Source organism: Haliotis rubra, unplaced genomic scaffold (genome assembly GCF_003918875.1).
Source record: "Haliotis rubra isolate DU_JTF1 unplaced genomic scaffold, ASM391887v1 Scf2, whole genome shotgun sequence".
Taxonomy (NCBI): domain Eukaryota; kingdom Metazoa; phylum Mollusca; class Gastropoda; order Lepetellida; family Haliotidae; genus Haliotis; species Haliotis rubra.
In genome coordinates this window covers 4,274,533-4,290,378 of record NW_025766002.1, presented here as the reverse complement: position 1 = coordinate 4,290,378, position 15,846 = coordinate 4,274,533, and the positions used below count along the sequence as shown (strand labels likewise).

Genomic DNA, 15,846 nt, shown 5'->3' with positions numbered 1-15,846 from the left:
CACAGGCGGTATGAGGCCCTCTCTCCGATCCACGGGATATGTGTAATTTTAGAAGTAAGAAAAACGTAACAAAATCCAAATGAAAGTTATCAGTTGTGCTCATATGAATGAGAATGAGGCCTTTCTCATTGCAGTAATTTCATGTTGAAGTACTATATGTACTCGTAACGCTGAATTGTATCTAGAAGATTTTACTATTTTCGGAAAAGCGATTTTGTAAGATTTATGTCGAATTTTTGGCGAAAATAAAATACAAAACGTATTGTACATATAACCAAGGTAAATACTCATATTTTTGTTTAGATGTTTTCATTCATTTTAGATAAAATTAAGTTATGTAAGAAGTTAAAACTTGTAAGTGAGAAAGAAAAGACAGTTGTAAGACAACTGAGTATGTGTGATGATTTTCATGATGGTATTTCATATATTAACAAATGGACATTTCAAATGTCCAGAGAGTGCCTTGGTTCTGCATCGTCCTTCAGGGATCATCTACTCAGGAATCATCCACTCCAGTTTAGGTAGCCATGGCAATGTGTTCCCAGTAGCAACAATAACTTATACAATGAAAGGCAAACTAATATGGAAGTCGACTAATTTTATAAGAAAAATTCTACTTCTTAATCGGGCGAATAAAGTTGGCAAGCAGGGAACATATATATTTACATACGAGAACAACAAAAGTAATAAGATATGAAGGCGGACACCTAACATAGGGAGCCATAAGTTAATTGGCTCTGATTGGTAATAACAATGAAGAAATAGAATAAAGATAGGGTTTCCAGCCTACTAAGTATCATTTTAACTTTGTTTATTCCGAGTGTCTTATGATATCGACAGAGCAGAACAGGGCCATTGTCTCCACTGTTTGACGTAACCCACCCGCTACAGGACACTACGACGCATACCTTTTTTAAGACATAAATTGGTTTTATTTAGTGTTACAATGCTGGTACGAGCACGACAAACGCTCGCTGTTTTAGTGGGTGAAACAAAACCCTGCTAATCGGCGCTTTGATGTGATGTCAGCGCTGCCATTGTTCGAAATGAAATATCTTCAAACAACCGGCCTGCAAAGGTGATTATGTTTTTTATTTTTCATTTTTTCTTCATGTTCTGAAAATTGTCATGATAAAAACCCAATGTCTAAATGACAGCTACGGCTTCATAACGGAAAAAATAATAGTAATTGTATTTGATACTTCATGTTTTCTATGAAGCCCCTATACCTATAATCTCCCTGAGGAACCTTCTTTGTTGTTATTCCCTCATATGACTTTAAAAGACATTGATAAAGTAGCCTTTACGGATACATAGCAAACCATGTACTGAGAAAATACAACAAAGACATAGACACGGGAGACGATAATGATTGTACTTTTGATTTAAGGTTTGTTATATGGTTAATATATCAGAATAATTTGCATTACTGCCAGTTACCTTACATAAATTTCCTAATCATTTCCGCTATATATAACCCTAAATCCATAACATGACATTTCATCGAGTTTAAATAGTCACAATCATTATCACCGCATATTGGTCTATAAATCTAGTTCTCCAAGAAAGCATGCTTTCTACACAATGCTAACTTTTTTAGAAATTTTTTGCGGTTTTACGCGTCGACTGCTTTGTAATCTCATCAATGTCACGACAAGTTTGGCTAATGTATTTCGATTAGCATATCACTCGTGTGGGTTCCGACCAAAAACCGTTATTCTTGTGACGTCACGAGTGAGAACCGTTAGGATTGGTCCGCGGTGAAGGGAGGTAGGATTCTCTTGCGGGCTATAAATTACCACGTGGGTCTCAGCGCGTGCGCGTATTTTGTGTCGTGTATTTGACAGAAGAGCAACAGGCCGACTCCCTCAGATAGTAAAAACCGCCGTCAAAGAACAACGGTGATTCATTTTCAAGAGAGATTGTGTGTGAAAAAACAGTGTGAACAAGGTGTCACGCAAGGCGGATACCTATCCCCTTCATCATATCATACAGGTTAGTATTTTCTTTAGCATTTGTAAAATTATACGTTCATTTTGATATGGATTTGTGTAATATGACTTATCAGTTATGTTTTTCAATGTGAGTGTATTTACACTGACATATATAGCGTCACATATTGGATATAGGTAGATAACATTGGTGCTGTTATGTTCCTTAAATAATATAAGAAAGGTGTAGGTTACAAACTGACATTGAAACATGCTTGCTTTTGATTCTGAAAACTGAATGAAATATTGTTTCACGCTGTTTTTTAACAAAGCATTTGGAATGTATATGAGTTATAACTTGGTGATTTTGGTGATAACTTGTTATAAGATAATATGATATATCTGTACAAAATCTGATTTCGTAGAATTGTGTTTCGAATGTATCTTACAAGATTTAAGTATCGCATAATCTTAGTTTCCTGTCGCATTATATTATATTATATTATATTATATTATATTATATTATATTATATTATATTATATTATATTATATTATATTATATTATATTTAGGGGACATAAAACACCTTAACTTACCCGATTGTGTTTACCGGAGCAATTAGACATATCAGAACTGAAAGAATGGGAATTTATAAATGATTTTAGCAGACACCAGAGAATAACTTTTATTTAAGTCTTAATTTTAGTTATGCGTTCGTCATTCAGGTGGATCCTACACCAATTTTCTGTAACATTAGGTATATCTCGTTAAAGCTAAGATGAGGGCTAAGAGTTTAGTTAAGAGAGTAAACATTTACGCCGTATCGACAATATTACAGACACACAGCCAGCTAACAATATAGATAGCTATTTATTCTTGACATTCTAAATCCTCGAAATTGTTTTAATTCAGTTTTTCATACGTTCCTAATGTGTAATTGCGCTTAAAATATATTGGAATTTAAGAATGAAACTGAAACTTTAATAGAAGGTGCTTTTGGTGCGACAGAAATGTCAATTGAACATGTACTTTCAGGAAAGAATATCAGTATCAATTCCAAAATATGTTCCATATCAAATATCACAAAACAATAAACCGGTAAACAAGTGAGTCAATCTTTCAAGTCTCTTAAATATTTTTCACAAACGCCGGTGACAATTAAGTAAAAATCAGGGTTCGTTAAGAACGAGGCACCTCAGAATAGGGGATTATTCAACATCGAAATATTGTCACTAAATGCTGGATGCGGTTGACACGTACTTTATTGGATTTTCTGACGTTATTCTTATTAGTGATTCAAGCAATACACTGACCCCTCTTGTGGGCTGGGCACGTGCCATGACTGCTGTAGCGCGTGCCATAGACCCTTAAGACATCAGCGCGGCCCAATCACCAGTCATATTTGTCAAAGCAGCCGGCCAATAATAGCGGCTGATAATTTATAGTCGGTAAATTGGGCAGAGTCGTCCGTAACGGGATTACCTCCCCTTCAACGCTTGTTCCAGATACGTACATCGCATGATACTTTATACTGTGTTGAATTTACTGTGTTACATGTGACACGAACTTTTATAACTACATCCCGCATGTTCCATTGTTCATGTTAAACAAATAAGGTATCGAGTGTCAATTATTAAGGATCAACATTTTGTCTTTCCCGCATTTTCGTAAGTGTCTTGCTCCTCACCCTCACCTATCTATTGCTTGACATTGAAAAAGGAGTTAAATTGTTCCCGTAAAGCTTGAACGTTTATATGGAATGTAACTTGTTTCACTTGTTCCGAAACACATAAGTTCTTTCACCAGAGATGAGTTGTAAATATAATTTCCAGAATGTACTAACCTGGACATGCTTATGAGTTAACATCACATTGTTTGTATTACTGCACAAGTGTAACTGCTCTAGGTAAATCATTATGCTGTCGTTGCTTGTTTTAATTGCCATCTTTGTATTTGTTTATTTCCGAGTGTGAATTTTGGATATCAATCTTTTGATGCTGCGTATTGAAAGGGCTTAGTTATTTGGGAAATATCAATTTAAATGCCATGCCATTTACATGTACTTTTCCTTACAGAAGTGAAAACATATGCATTTAGAAGACACGACGGCAACAATGCCGTCAGCACGGAGTCTCACTCGTACCCCTCAACCAGGTCTTCCCCAGCCTATCGATGCGCCGACGCTATCCTCCCCAGTTCCTAGGAACGTCGACGTTGGCCACACAAAGTCTACACATCAATGGGACATCAACGACAGCGGTCTGCCTTCGGTGAGTTGTTTTTGGCGTTCATTTTTGCACATAAGGAGTTTCACAGGGTTGTGTTTTGAGACAGTTGCTGTTAACTTTAAATAAGATAATCTTATCTAAATTGAATCACTTTTAACATTGCGAGTAAACCAGCGTGAATAATGAGCTAAAATGTTCAGTCATTATAAATAGACAATAGGCGGTATAAACATGTTGCATTAATCGATAAACGTGTACCTGATGTCCGGAAACTTGATTTTGGATAAGCTTTACACTTGCGCGCATGAATAATCACATGAATATACAGTATTCGTTACCAATTTAACATTGTATAATTCATTCAGTATAATTCAAACAAATCCGTGTTAATAAAATCATATAAGCACTTGCTAACTTAACTCTGGCTTTATATCTCGACGCTGGATTCAGTGACAACTAGGAGGCCCTGTCTACCCGCAACCAAGTAGTAACAATTAAACAACATGTATGGAGGTATTGTTGAACCTGGATATGGGACTATGCACAGGAACATCACATGTGTGACCCTCGATCCCAACAGGGAAATAATAGATATCCTTTCCAACAGAAATCCGGGCTACGAAGCGTGGCATGGTGGCGTCTCGCGCGTGCCGATGACCCCCAGTTTTATTTTGAATGGGTAGGATTGGGGGGTGGGGGTGTCGGCCTGAGGAGAGGGGGTGGAATAAGATAGGAGAGGGGTTACGATGCAGGGAGGACGACAGGTTCCTAAATTACTGCCCCTACAATGGACGGCTCGTTGTTAAGAGTACGCTACAAAGGATGACTCCTCACTGAACATAACTTGAAACCAATGAGTGCTGGGGAGCTAGTGGGCGCAGGTTCTCATGATACGTTGAATTTCAATGTTTAACATAACCTCATAAAAATCTAGTTACTGATAAAGAAAAAGAATATACTAATAACATCTCATATGAAATGCTTTCAAAAATTAATTCTTTTCTCGATGTTGAACAAATTACTATTATATTTATTTACAACAATATCATGATCTTGAATGAAAATGGATCATTTGATGTGCAAATTCAAGTTATAACGTCATTTTATTGAGTCGGCGTGACCGTGGGGAGAAGACTTGTAGGGTATTACTTTTTAATTTTCATCAATTTCACTTTGGTTCTTAATTCGAATTAAACATCAATTTGCACGGGCCTGAAAGAGCCCAAACCTGCATTCAACGTCTCTATTTCAATTCTACCCGAATTAATTTGCATTCAGAACAAATGAAATATATACATAAATTAATTACACGAAATCCAATCACTATGCAATCTGGCACCTCATACCTTAGTCTTTTTCCAGCCTCTCATTTTCAGTCGGAGAATATTTTCACAAGACGGAGAAATTGCTAAGTTTTTGTTAGACGTGTCGATGTCTCTCTTTCTCGCCCGCATGGCATGTGGCCAGACTGAGAGCCGGGGGAGAAATATGGATGCCCGCATCTCTGTTTGAAAAACCAAAACAAATGCTGCGATGTAGAGGCATAATACACCTAAAACTATGCCGCACTGGTAACTAAACGAAAATAACACATAAACCGAACAAAGGCGAGTGAGTCTTGTATGGTACAATAGACCTTTGCTTTAAATGCTTCTTAACATGAAAACATCCTTAGAAATAATCTTTGGTATCCTCAGCTGCTCATCGTTTGTAAATGTTACTGTATTTCAAAGTCCTGAATTTAAGTTCATTATTGAAGTTCTAAAGCCATTTCGGGAGGATTTTGCCAGTGTAATTCAAATGACAAGAGATTGTCTTTCTGTTCCTTAAGAAGAGGATTTTGGTTTAGATTTAGGGAGGCGTAATGTTGGCATAATGGCTTGAGTTATGGAGGTGGTTGTACACGGGAGGATTGGTCAAACGGTCAAAATTAGAGTCGTCCTTTTTTGTCATGTTGACTTGTTAAGTATACTTTACGGACTATTGATGACCAACACTTATTCCGTTTCTTAAAACACACATAAACACGCTGTTTAAATGACAGACACATCCCAAGTGCATCCTCTGCTGACACCTTATCTGTACCATGTCGCCGGTCTTCAAAGACGGGGTGTGGACCGTAGGAAATTACCAGTGGCTACTCGACAGGTTAATTTGTGACTTTTGGTCAAAGTCATGAAGTCCCTTTATTTAAAACCTGATAATCTGTCATTATAGGTGACTTCGGAAAATGAGACGTTTGACCTCAACACTCAACAGTGGTCAAGACAAAATTGTAGCGACATATGTTGGACTTAGTTCCCAAATGCGTGCTGAAATCTATTCTTACGTTTTGTACCAAGAGGTTAAGGTATCATATTCTCGCCTATGTTTATTAATGATTTTTGATTGCGTCTGATGTTGATGGTGAAATGCATCGGTGAAAAACATGAGAAAATCTTAAGGAGAAATACCCACATTTCCACTGTTTATCACCGATAGTGTCAGGCAAGTTCCACTCGATAGTGATTGAACACAAAATTCAATACGTGTCAGTTGAAGTTAATGACTGAGCGCTCTAAGCTCTATCTATTATATTCAATTCGACGAGAATAGACAATGAAGAGAAACCAGGAATAACAATTACCTAGTAGAACACTCCGACCTACAATAACACTCCCCATCTCTCAACACAGCAGTTCCTGCGTATATGAACACAATGAAATCGTTGGGACATTCTCAGTCTGAGCAAAACCTCTGTATCAAATTCTTGTTGACAGCTGACAGTGTGACTAGACATTACAGAAGGGCTAATGCGGCCCGAAATTTCGCAAATCCAATCGACAATAAATAAAGTACCCTTTTAAGCTTGCTGAAAAGATCATTTCTAAGCCGTAAAATTCAAGAAGCGTAAAGTCTGAATGAAGAAACCTCTGTCTTCTCAAATGGTAACATAATATTGTGTAATGAGCCTTCTGTATGAATAGGATTACACATACACACATGGCCTCTTCGATTCCTAGTCATTAGCCGTGGATCATATTGTATTAATAGATAGCTCGTTTATTCTATTTTGGAGAGGTTTAATTTGCCAAAACATGAGTAGGATGAGGGTACGAGTAGGATAGAAGATTTGAACCAGGCCGAAAACCTGAGAGGTTTCATTTGAAATAAGACAAGGAGGTGATGCCAACCCGTTCCCTTGCGGAAGGGGTCGTGATGCAATAACAGACATATTGTGCGCTATTAAATATTAATTGCCATTTTGATTGAGACTTTTTTCTTTTACCTTTTGGATTTAGTAATTTTTAGTAAACTCTTGAACGAATAAGTATCCCTTCTCAACTGTGAAACGTGATCACTACAAACTGGCTAGTTACTCAGATACTTAAATGATGTCGATATTTAATGTGTTTATTATAATGTAAAGGTATTTTCTATACATTATGAAGAATTCAAGAATATGTTTGAAAACAGTAAATGAATATGTAAGCTCCAGAGATATGCAGTTTAAATAGATATATGTGAAATGGATATAATAATTGATATGTATTGATAAACATTGAGAAGAGGAAATCGCACACGAAGAAGGAATGCACTGTAAACTGATCATTTGCATGGTTATGAGAGTAAGAGAGTAAGAGATATTAAAAAAGAATTCTGAAAGTGTAGATCACAATAACACGTCAATATTTACGTACAATATATACGAATGAAAATATATGGGACTGTCTCTTTATGGGGTCTTTTGAAACATAATTAGCACAAGAACTCAGGGAACAAAATTAATAAACTGCACATATTTTAACTTAACATTTTTTGTCCACAGGTAGTCAAGTTCGATAAGTTCCAGTTATGGCCAAACGGACATGCGCGGTACGTGTACAGCCCGGAACAGGAAGATGGGAGGCGTCACGTGAGCGGTTGGGCCATGCGCAATACAAACAATCATAATTCACTTATTCTGAAGAAATCTTGCCTTGGCGTGCTTGTGTGTAACCTCGACTGCCTCCTGGAGAATGGCGAGAAGGTTCATCTCAGACCTGCTATCTGTGACAAAGCAAGAAGAAAGCAAATGAGTGAGTTGTTAACTTTTGAAGATATCGTCTCAAAGCATTAATAAAATCATTCTGAAAATATGTTTATGGCTTTTTTAAAATAACACATAATACAAACCAGATTTACCATTGGCCTGGGAGGCTTTGTCCCTAAACAGAAATTATACTTTGTTAATGTTGGTCTTTTCATTGTTGACCCGTGAAGATCCGGGTTAGGACTGGTCTTCAGTAACCCATGCTTGTCATAAGAGGCGACTAACGGTATCGGGTGGTCAGGCTCGCTGACTTAGCTGACGCATGTCATCGTATCCCAATTGCGTAGATCGATGCTCATGCTGTTGATCCCTGGATTGTCTGGTCCAGACTCGATTATTTACAGACCGCCGCCATACAGCTGGGATATTGCTGAGTGTGGCGTAAAACAAAATCCAAAGCAAACGTGACTTTGTTACAACATGGAGGGATGACCTATAATCTCAGTTCCGTGTTCCTTCTTCAGACAAACCCTGTCCAAATCCATCATGTTCTGGACGTCTGGAGTTGATGCCATGTCGGGGTCACTGTGGCTACCCGGTAACCCACTTCTGGCGACATCTCAACGGGGCCATATACTTCCAGGCCAAAGGTTACCACGACCATCCCAGACCAGAAGCTAAGTCTGTTGCAGAGAGTCGCCGCCATATAACCGGAAGTCGTCAGTGCAAGAGCGCAGGCGTAAGTAATAATTGTACAATGTATGTTTTGCATAAATAGTTTGATTAAATCACACAATAATAAGGCCATTATAAAGCGCTGAACTCCATCCCGCACGAGCATGCGCATACAACATGATGGACGTTATTACCCGGAAAACCCGAGCTGCTTAGGCGTAGAATGTTAATAGTCATATGACTTATCCCGCCAGGTACCCATTTTCTGCCGGATGAACAATTTTGAACAAACTCACTTGCCTAGGATGAGACCACATGTATCACGCGTGCTTAGTTGTGGGCAGGACTGTGAAGTCCTAGAAACTCCCAGGAGTCAGCTGTCAATAACGTATAATGTGTGTAACAACTAACACTTCATTCAGTCTGTCCACTCAATCGTTTTCAGGTCCCGGATAATGTGTACACAGAGCGTAAGCGTCACGCCAGTGAACCGTCCTTGGATATTGCCCAGAAGAAGTTCCTCTCCTCACAAACAGGTACGTCATACACAGCCATTGATGATTCATCCATGTAGGTACTCGGTACCAATATACACCAGGAAAATATAGTTTCTCTTACAAGAATTGAGGATGTAAACTCTAGACTTTTCATTTGATATGATTTTCCAGCGTAATTATAACAAATATGAAGTAGCCATAAGAAATAACCATTGTAAATGGGCACTGAAGTGCACAGTGAAACATAGCTCACATTTGTTGTATATGTATTCATTTGTTAAATTCATACCCCTTAATCAGGGCAAAGTGTTTGCATATGGTGTTAAAATTGTCTGAACATGATGGATTATATTTTTGTACTCTGTTACAGAAGATGACGTCATGTGTTCCTGTCCGCCGTTTGAGTGCACCTGTTCCAACTCCCGATCGTATAAAGGTTTCCTGCCAACTTGTGATATTTTCAAAGATCCATACCAACCAAGTGCCTCCATTACGCAGATCAGCATCACCAATGCACATGCCTCGACGCCTTCATTTGATCATCGGCTTCACGCTCCCGACTACAACCGGTCACGAGCTTCTACCTTCCATGGGTCATCTTCCTTTTTGTACGACGAGGGAAAATTCCCATCATACACCACAACTCAGCCATCTTTGTCTGTTTCCTGTTCGACGAGCCAAGGAATCGGTCAGATCCCTAACTTCAGCTCTATGTTTGAACCAAACAGTCGTCAAAGAGATGACTCTTTATTCTTCAGGTCCGATCTGTTCTCAAAATCGTTTTATGACGCCCCAGAAATTGACCATAAGACGTCAGCTTTCATCCCAACGCATTCCGATCCATCAACTGGGTACACACGTTTTGATGACGTCACTAATATGGACGCAGCTAAAGGTAACAGTGCAGGCGTGAAGTCAGAGCCAGATCTAAGTGACCCGTTTAACTTCTGTCCCAAATCCCGCATTGGAAACATGTGCGACGCACACATTGACCCATCGTTCTCAAAATACACACAGACAAGTTTCCAGATATTCCATCCATCCATTCTTCGGAAAGATATTTCTCTATTTACGGTGCCGAACAGACTAATCAAGATCGTGCAAGCAGTGCTTTCTTCTCCACGTGTAAATCAAGTGACTCTCACGAAGCAATCGGTTCCTCGTCTCCACCAAGACGGCTTGAAGAACTGAAACCGGTTCAACAAAAGTCCCATCCAAACGAAGCCCCTAAAACGGCTTTTGACGTACTACAGAACAGTTTTGCTCATTCAAACAGCAAAGACACTGATATTCCGTGGATCCGGTTCCGAGAACCACCCAGCTTTGCTACCTCGTCATGCTCCACGCCAGGTTATGGTAGCGGAAATTACAGACAGTTACCTAAAACTGATACGCAAAATGCCAACATACATGGAAATGACGGAATCTCCAGACTTCCTCGTTACCATAGCGACTATCTTCAGCACCAGAGTAACCAATCGTACCAGAACATTAAGCAGCAACTTTGTAATCACAGTATAAACATCACTCTAACATATAACTAAAGAACACTACATCAAACAATCAAGTTGTGATATTGTCAAATGAGCAGAAACTATATATTTATGTTTATATTTTACATTATTTTCACCATTAAAGGTCCTGTCCGCAGTCTACTATCTTCATCCAATTACTGTCAGGAGTGTCATATTTGTCTAATATTTGTCAAGTAGGTTACTGAAACAAGTTCTGACAAATCCAACTACACTGGCAATATTGGTAAAGTATGAATTGTATTGAGTGACCTCGCGAGCGCTTTAACCACGAGGCTACCACACCGCCCTGTGAATGATATAAACCAGCAGGTTATTACCGCACTTAGTAATCATGGACCGAGATTTAGGAAAGTTAAGTGGTGGTGGTGGAAATGGGTTTAACGTCGTGCTTGAGAATATTTCGCTCATATGACGACGTGCATGCGTGTGTATGTGTATGTGCGGCTGCTTGTACTAGCCCAGACTTAAGCTGGTTTTATAGTGCTAGCCCACTGAGATACCATGCCGCAGTGAAGCATGAATACCCCACTCAGACACATTATACTGACTCCGAGCCGACCAGTCCTTGTTGTACCCATTAATGCCGAGCGCCAGGCAGGGACCAACAAGTACCATATTTTAACGTCTTTTGGTATGACGCGGTCGGGGATCGAACCGCGACCTTCCGCTCTCCGGGCGGACGCTCTAACCACTACACCACGGAGGCGGTCAGAAAGTTAAGTGTGTACATTGAATGTGATCACGTGTCTTGAAGATGAACACAATCTCATGAGGCTTTTCACACGTACATATTTACGTGTACTATATTCTTACAAACGGCCAAATGATGTCCTTACACTCTATCTTCTTGTGAACCTTGTGTAATTGTTACCTAATGTTATGGACCATTGTCTCATTGATATTAGTGCCTTACCAAATGATATTAATGTTTTTGTTATTTGAAAGGTGCTATGTAAAGTCATGATAAGTTACTTTATCACCAACCGGGCTTTGCAATATAACGAGTTATTGTGCTATTCAATGCTGTTGTTTTAATTATGTCATGAACATTGAACATACCTAGAATGAAACGAATAAATTTGTTTCGTTGGAGATGTTTGAGTTGGAGTTTTCAATGTTATAAATGTGTGCCTGACCTGCCGTGTACATACATACAGCTCTATATATATGGTCAGGTAAGGGATATGGGGTGGTGGTCAGGGCACGGTTTCAATGTTGATTTCGTGTTCTCTTACCTGTGGCGTTTGAGGACGGGCAGGCTTGTGCATGGTTGCCGACATAATGAAATAAAGGCGACAAAACCCTTTCCACATAAAAGCGACTTACAATTCTGACTATGACATGAACATGCATTCATGAATAACTATCAAAGTAGGGATAATACCCGGTGTTCACGAAAAGGTGAGCTTGTAAGACATATATCGAGGGCGTGGATGGACAAATGGCTGGACAGGTTTTCGTCCCTTAGTTGAGTCAGGATCCGCTGGTAATGGGTTCATATGATGCTTGGTTTGTCAGAATGTCAAGCATTATGGCCTTAGCCCACGCACTTTTAACCACAGACGTCTCCCTTTCAGAATCACAATGTGTGAGTGAATCAATATTGCAGCGGTAATTAAAATATGTAAAAAAACACATACCCCACCTGAAAAAGGGAAAACAGACTACCAAAATAACAATCACAAAACATCACATAAAAGTATCTAATAAATCTCACTAAGAGTAATTCTACTTTCATACTACTGAAAAATGGTTTCGGTGCTTTTTACCATATTAATGGCATCATGTATAAGACATACTGTTTAAGGAAACCAGTTGGAATCCGAAGGTTTCAAATCTGAAAAAGTCTATTATACGATTCCGTCTATGGCTTTGTTTCTGAATCACTACAACCGAGGTTTTTCTGAATCACTACAACCGATGTTCGATTAAAATTGAGCGTGACCTGTGTCTCTCATGGTACCCGTCACAAACACATGCACAGGCAAATCAATTATTCATCTGAAAATTGACAAAGCCCCTGAAGCGGTAGCACAGTTCTTATAAGTGAATAACTGTGCGTTTTACGTCGCGTTGTAAAAATATTCCAGCAGTATCACGGCGGGGGACTCCAGAAATGGGCTTCACAAATGGAATATGCCCATGTGGGGAATGGAACCTGGACCTTTTGCGTGTCGAGCGAAGCTTTAACCACTACGCTATACCACCATCTTTCAATTATTTACGATACGAGCATGCGTATGGAGCAGACAGACCAAGGGTGATAATCTGAACTGATAAGAGATTCCAGTCCCGTCAACCAAGTCTGAAGAAGGTATATGACGCCCGGGGAGAAATCCCCTTCTCCTTAAACATTCAGGGAGTGTTCTCTTTTTGCCTTAGAACAAATCGGGATTAAGGCTATAGTCTGTATTAGAAATGCAAGTATGCCAGCAAATACGGAGAAAGGGCAAAGTTATCACATTTTGCTTATTGCATATAACACCCGCAAATGCAATAAATGCACGAATACGAATCATTTGACAAACATGGTGACATTTTTAACTTTAGTAATATTGCATGTAACATCAACAAATACACGAATATGAATTATTTGACAAATTTGGTGAAATTGTAAATGGCATTGCAAATATCATCTGCAAATACATAGATACATTAGATTGATTTGATTCACTGATCATTATGAACTGTGTTCAGTGTGGTCAGTAAGTGAACTTGGTGTCGAGTGAACTCCACTTACTAGAACAGACTATAATTGTGCAAGTTCTGGACTGTTAATCCTAATCCGCTTATAGCCAATTAAAGTACAGACAAAATCTTGCGGCTTAGTGGTTGAATGGGTAATCATATATTTTGTTTTGCTGATAGGAAGAACAAACCATTCAAGTGGCACATGGCCGTTGAAAGTACACCATATAGACGTATGAGATGCTTATTATAGGCGTGTGTTTTAATGACCTGTTAATGACAAATGTGAAAAGGGTTTTGTCGCTTCTTTTCAACAGGGAAGCGTTCAAGAACACCCACGGCCCATTCTGATTATCTTAGGGTAGAACAAAACTAGCAACTATATCCCTTTGCTTTTAAGATGTAAACTCTTCTGATGTTAACTAAGGATAGGTCCAAATGGTCCCAAAAATCCAATAAATATCTGTTGATGACTGCCCATTTCACCACCGCTGATTCTGCTGCAGTGGAATGCAGATGAACATTCAAGTCAGTTGATGGCATAAACTAGCGTAGTTTTTGTTATTTTGATTCATGTGTATTGTTTCTACGGGCGGCGTGGTAGCCAAACGGTTACTCCGGTCCCTTGTCATGCCGAATGTCCCCGTTCTATTCCCAACATTGGTACAATGTCTGAAGCCATGGTAAAACTATGCTACGAGCCACTTAAAACCATACCTGCTCACTCTCACTCTGGTCATTTTTCACAAGACATGAAAAATCATTTCTCATTGTGTAAAAAACCAAACAAAGCGAAAGTGACGTATTATTAGTGACAGTTATCGAGTGAAGTTTAATAGGCGGTTTAGTTTCTCTCACTGAATCCTAAATCTTTGTTATGGTTTGCATTCCTATCCCGCTACAGTTGTGTACTCGATGACTTTCTCCGTAAACGCAGACAATGTCATTCTCATAGTAATACAATATCACCTGAGGGCTATTCATTACAAAGATATTCTTCTAAATCTTGACACGGGAAAGGTCACTAATATTATCGCGAAAACAATAGCATCGTTTATCCGATGCGCTTCAGTGATCGCTCGGACAACTGTCTGGAGTATAGCACACCTAGTCGGGGTGGTGAGTGATAAATGAATGTCAATAAATATGTTCACATACACACCTATAACCTGATGACAGGCGAATGAAAATGAGAAGAGATCACCCTGTATTCATACTCCAAACAGTACATGCAATTAATCATTTCTAGCTACATACTTCCTTTCAAACAAGAGGAGACACCAGTATAGAACCTCTTCAGTCGTTCACAGACAAAAACTGACTCAATCTGACTCGCCGACTGTTCTCTCATAATGAGCGATATTAACGAGAGATTTATAATCAATGATTGAGATATGAATGAAGCAATGCGTGTATCTTATTTCCACTGGCCTTAAAAACACCGGAAAGAGGTCCTATTTCCCACGAGAACCAAGAGAAAAGTTGTGTCTTTTTTAGATATTCTTAAAATGTTCACAATATGATATATTTATTAATATTCAGGATGTTTTAAAAATACAGTAAAAAGAAAAGGGTTTTATAGAAGTGGGGGTAGCTTAGTAGCTACAGAATTCTCTTCTCAGATTGAGGACCCTGATTCCTTTCAGAGAGCCAATCGTGGTGAGACACTGGGAATTTTGAAAAAAAGTAATACAAAACAGCTGGGAGACTTTGAAAAACGATCTTCCTGAAAATACTTTAAGTTATTTTATTTGGCCTTTTTGTCTGCAAATGATTCTTGAAAAAATACTTAAAAAATATAATTGTTTAACTCTTCTGTATCCAAGCAACACGTAAATGCATTAATATACATGTAATCGCAAGTCACTAATAATGATAATGCATATATGCATGCCTCCGTAATGCACACAAATGAAGACAATGCAAGTATGGGTGCAACATCAAGTCACACAATAAGTACAACCCATATAGTATAGCTATCGCATGTCTTCAGATAAACTAAACTGTGTTTGTATCAAACTCGCTTATAACGAACTAACAGATATAACGAACCGTTTAGGTCCCGGTCTCATGCTGTGTACTCCCTATTTTAGTCGAAATACGTGTAAGAAATGTGGTTACAATGAACTAAATCGGCGGTCCCCTTGAGTTCGACATAACCGTCGTGTACTATACAACTAATATCGAATACAGGTAGTGTCGAACCTCTGGTTAGCAATAATAGCAAAGCAGGGAAGCAACTGTAGGGCGTACAATTAAAGATAATGCATATGTGCTTGC

The 15,846-nt window shown here is 38.8% G+C and overlaps 1 protein-coding gene across 1 annotated transcript; it reads left to right on the top strand.

Moving 5' to 3' along the window:
- Positions 1-4,016: 4,016 nt before the first annotated feature.
- LOC124275227 (transcription factor glial cells missing-like) lies at positions 4,017-11,238 on the top strand. The gene is made up of 5 exons (XM_046710710.1): positions 4,017-4,201; positions 7,968-8,217; positions 8,696-8,910; positions 9,292-9,382; positions 9,714-11,238. The coding sequence occupies exons 1-5, from the start codon at positions 4,019-4,021 to the stop codon at positions 10,532-10,534; spliced, it is 1,560 nt and encodes a 519-aa protein (XP_046566666.1). The 5' UTR covers positions 4,017-4,018; the 3' UTR covers positions 10,535-11,238.
- The last annotated feature ends 4,608 nt before the right edge of the window (positions 11,239-15,846 follow it).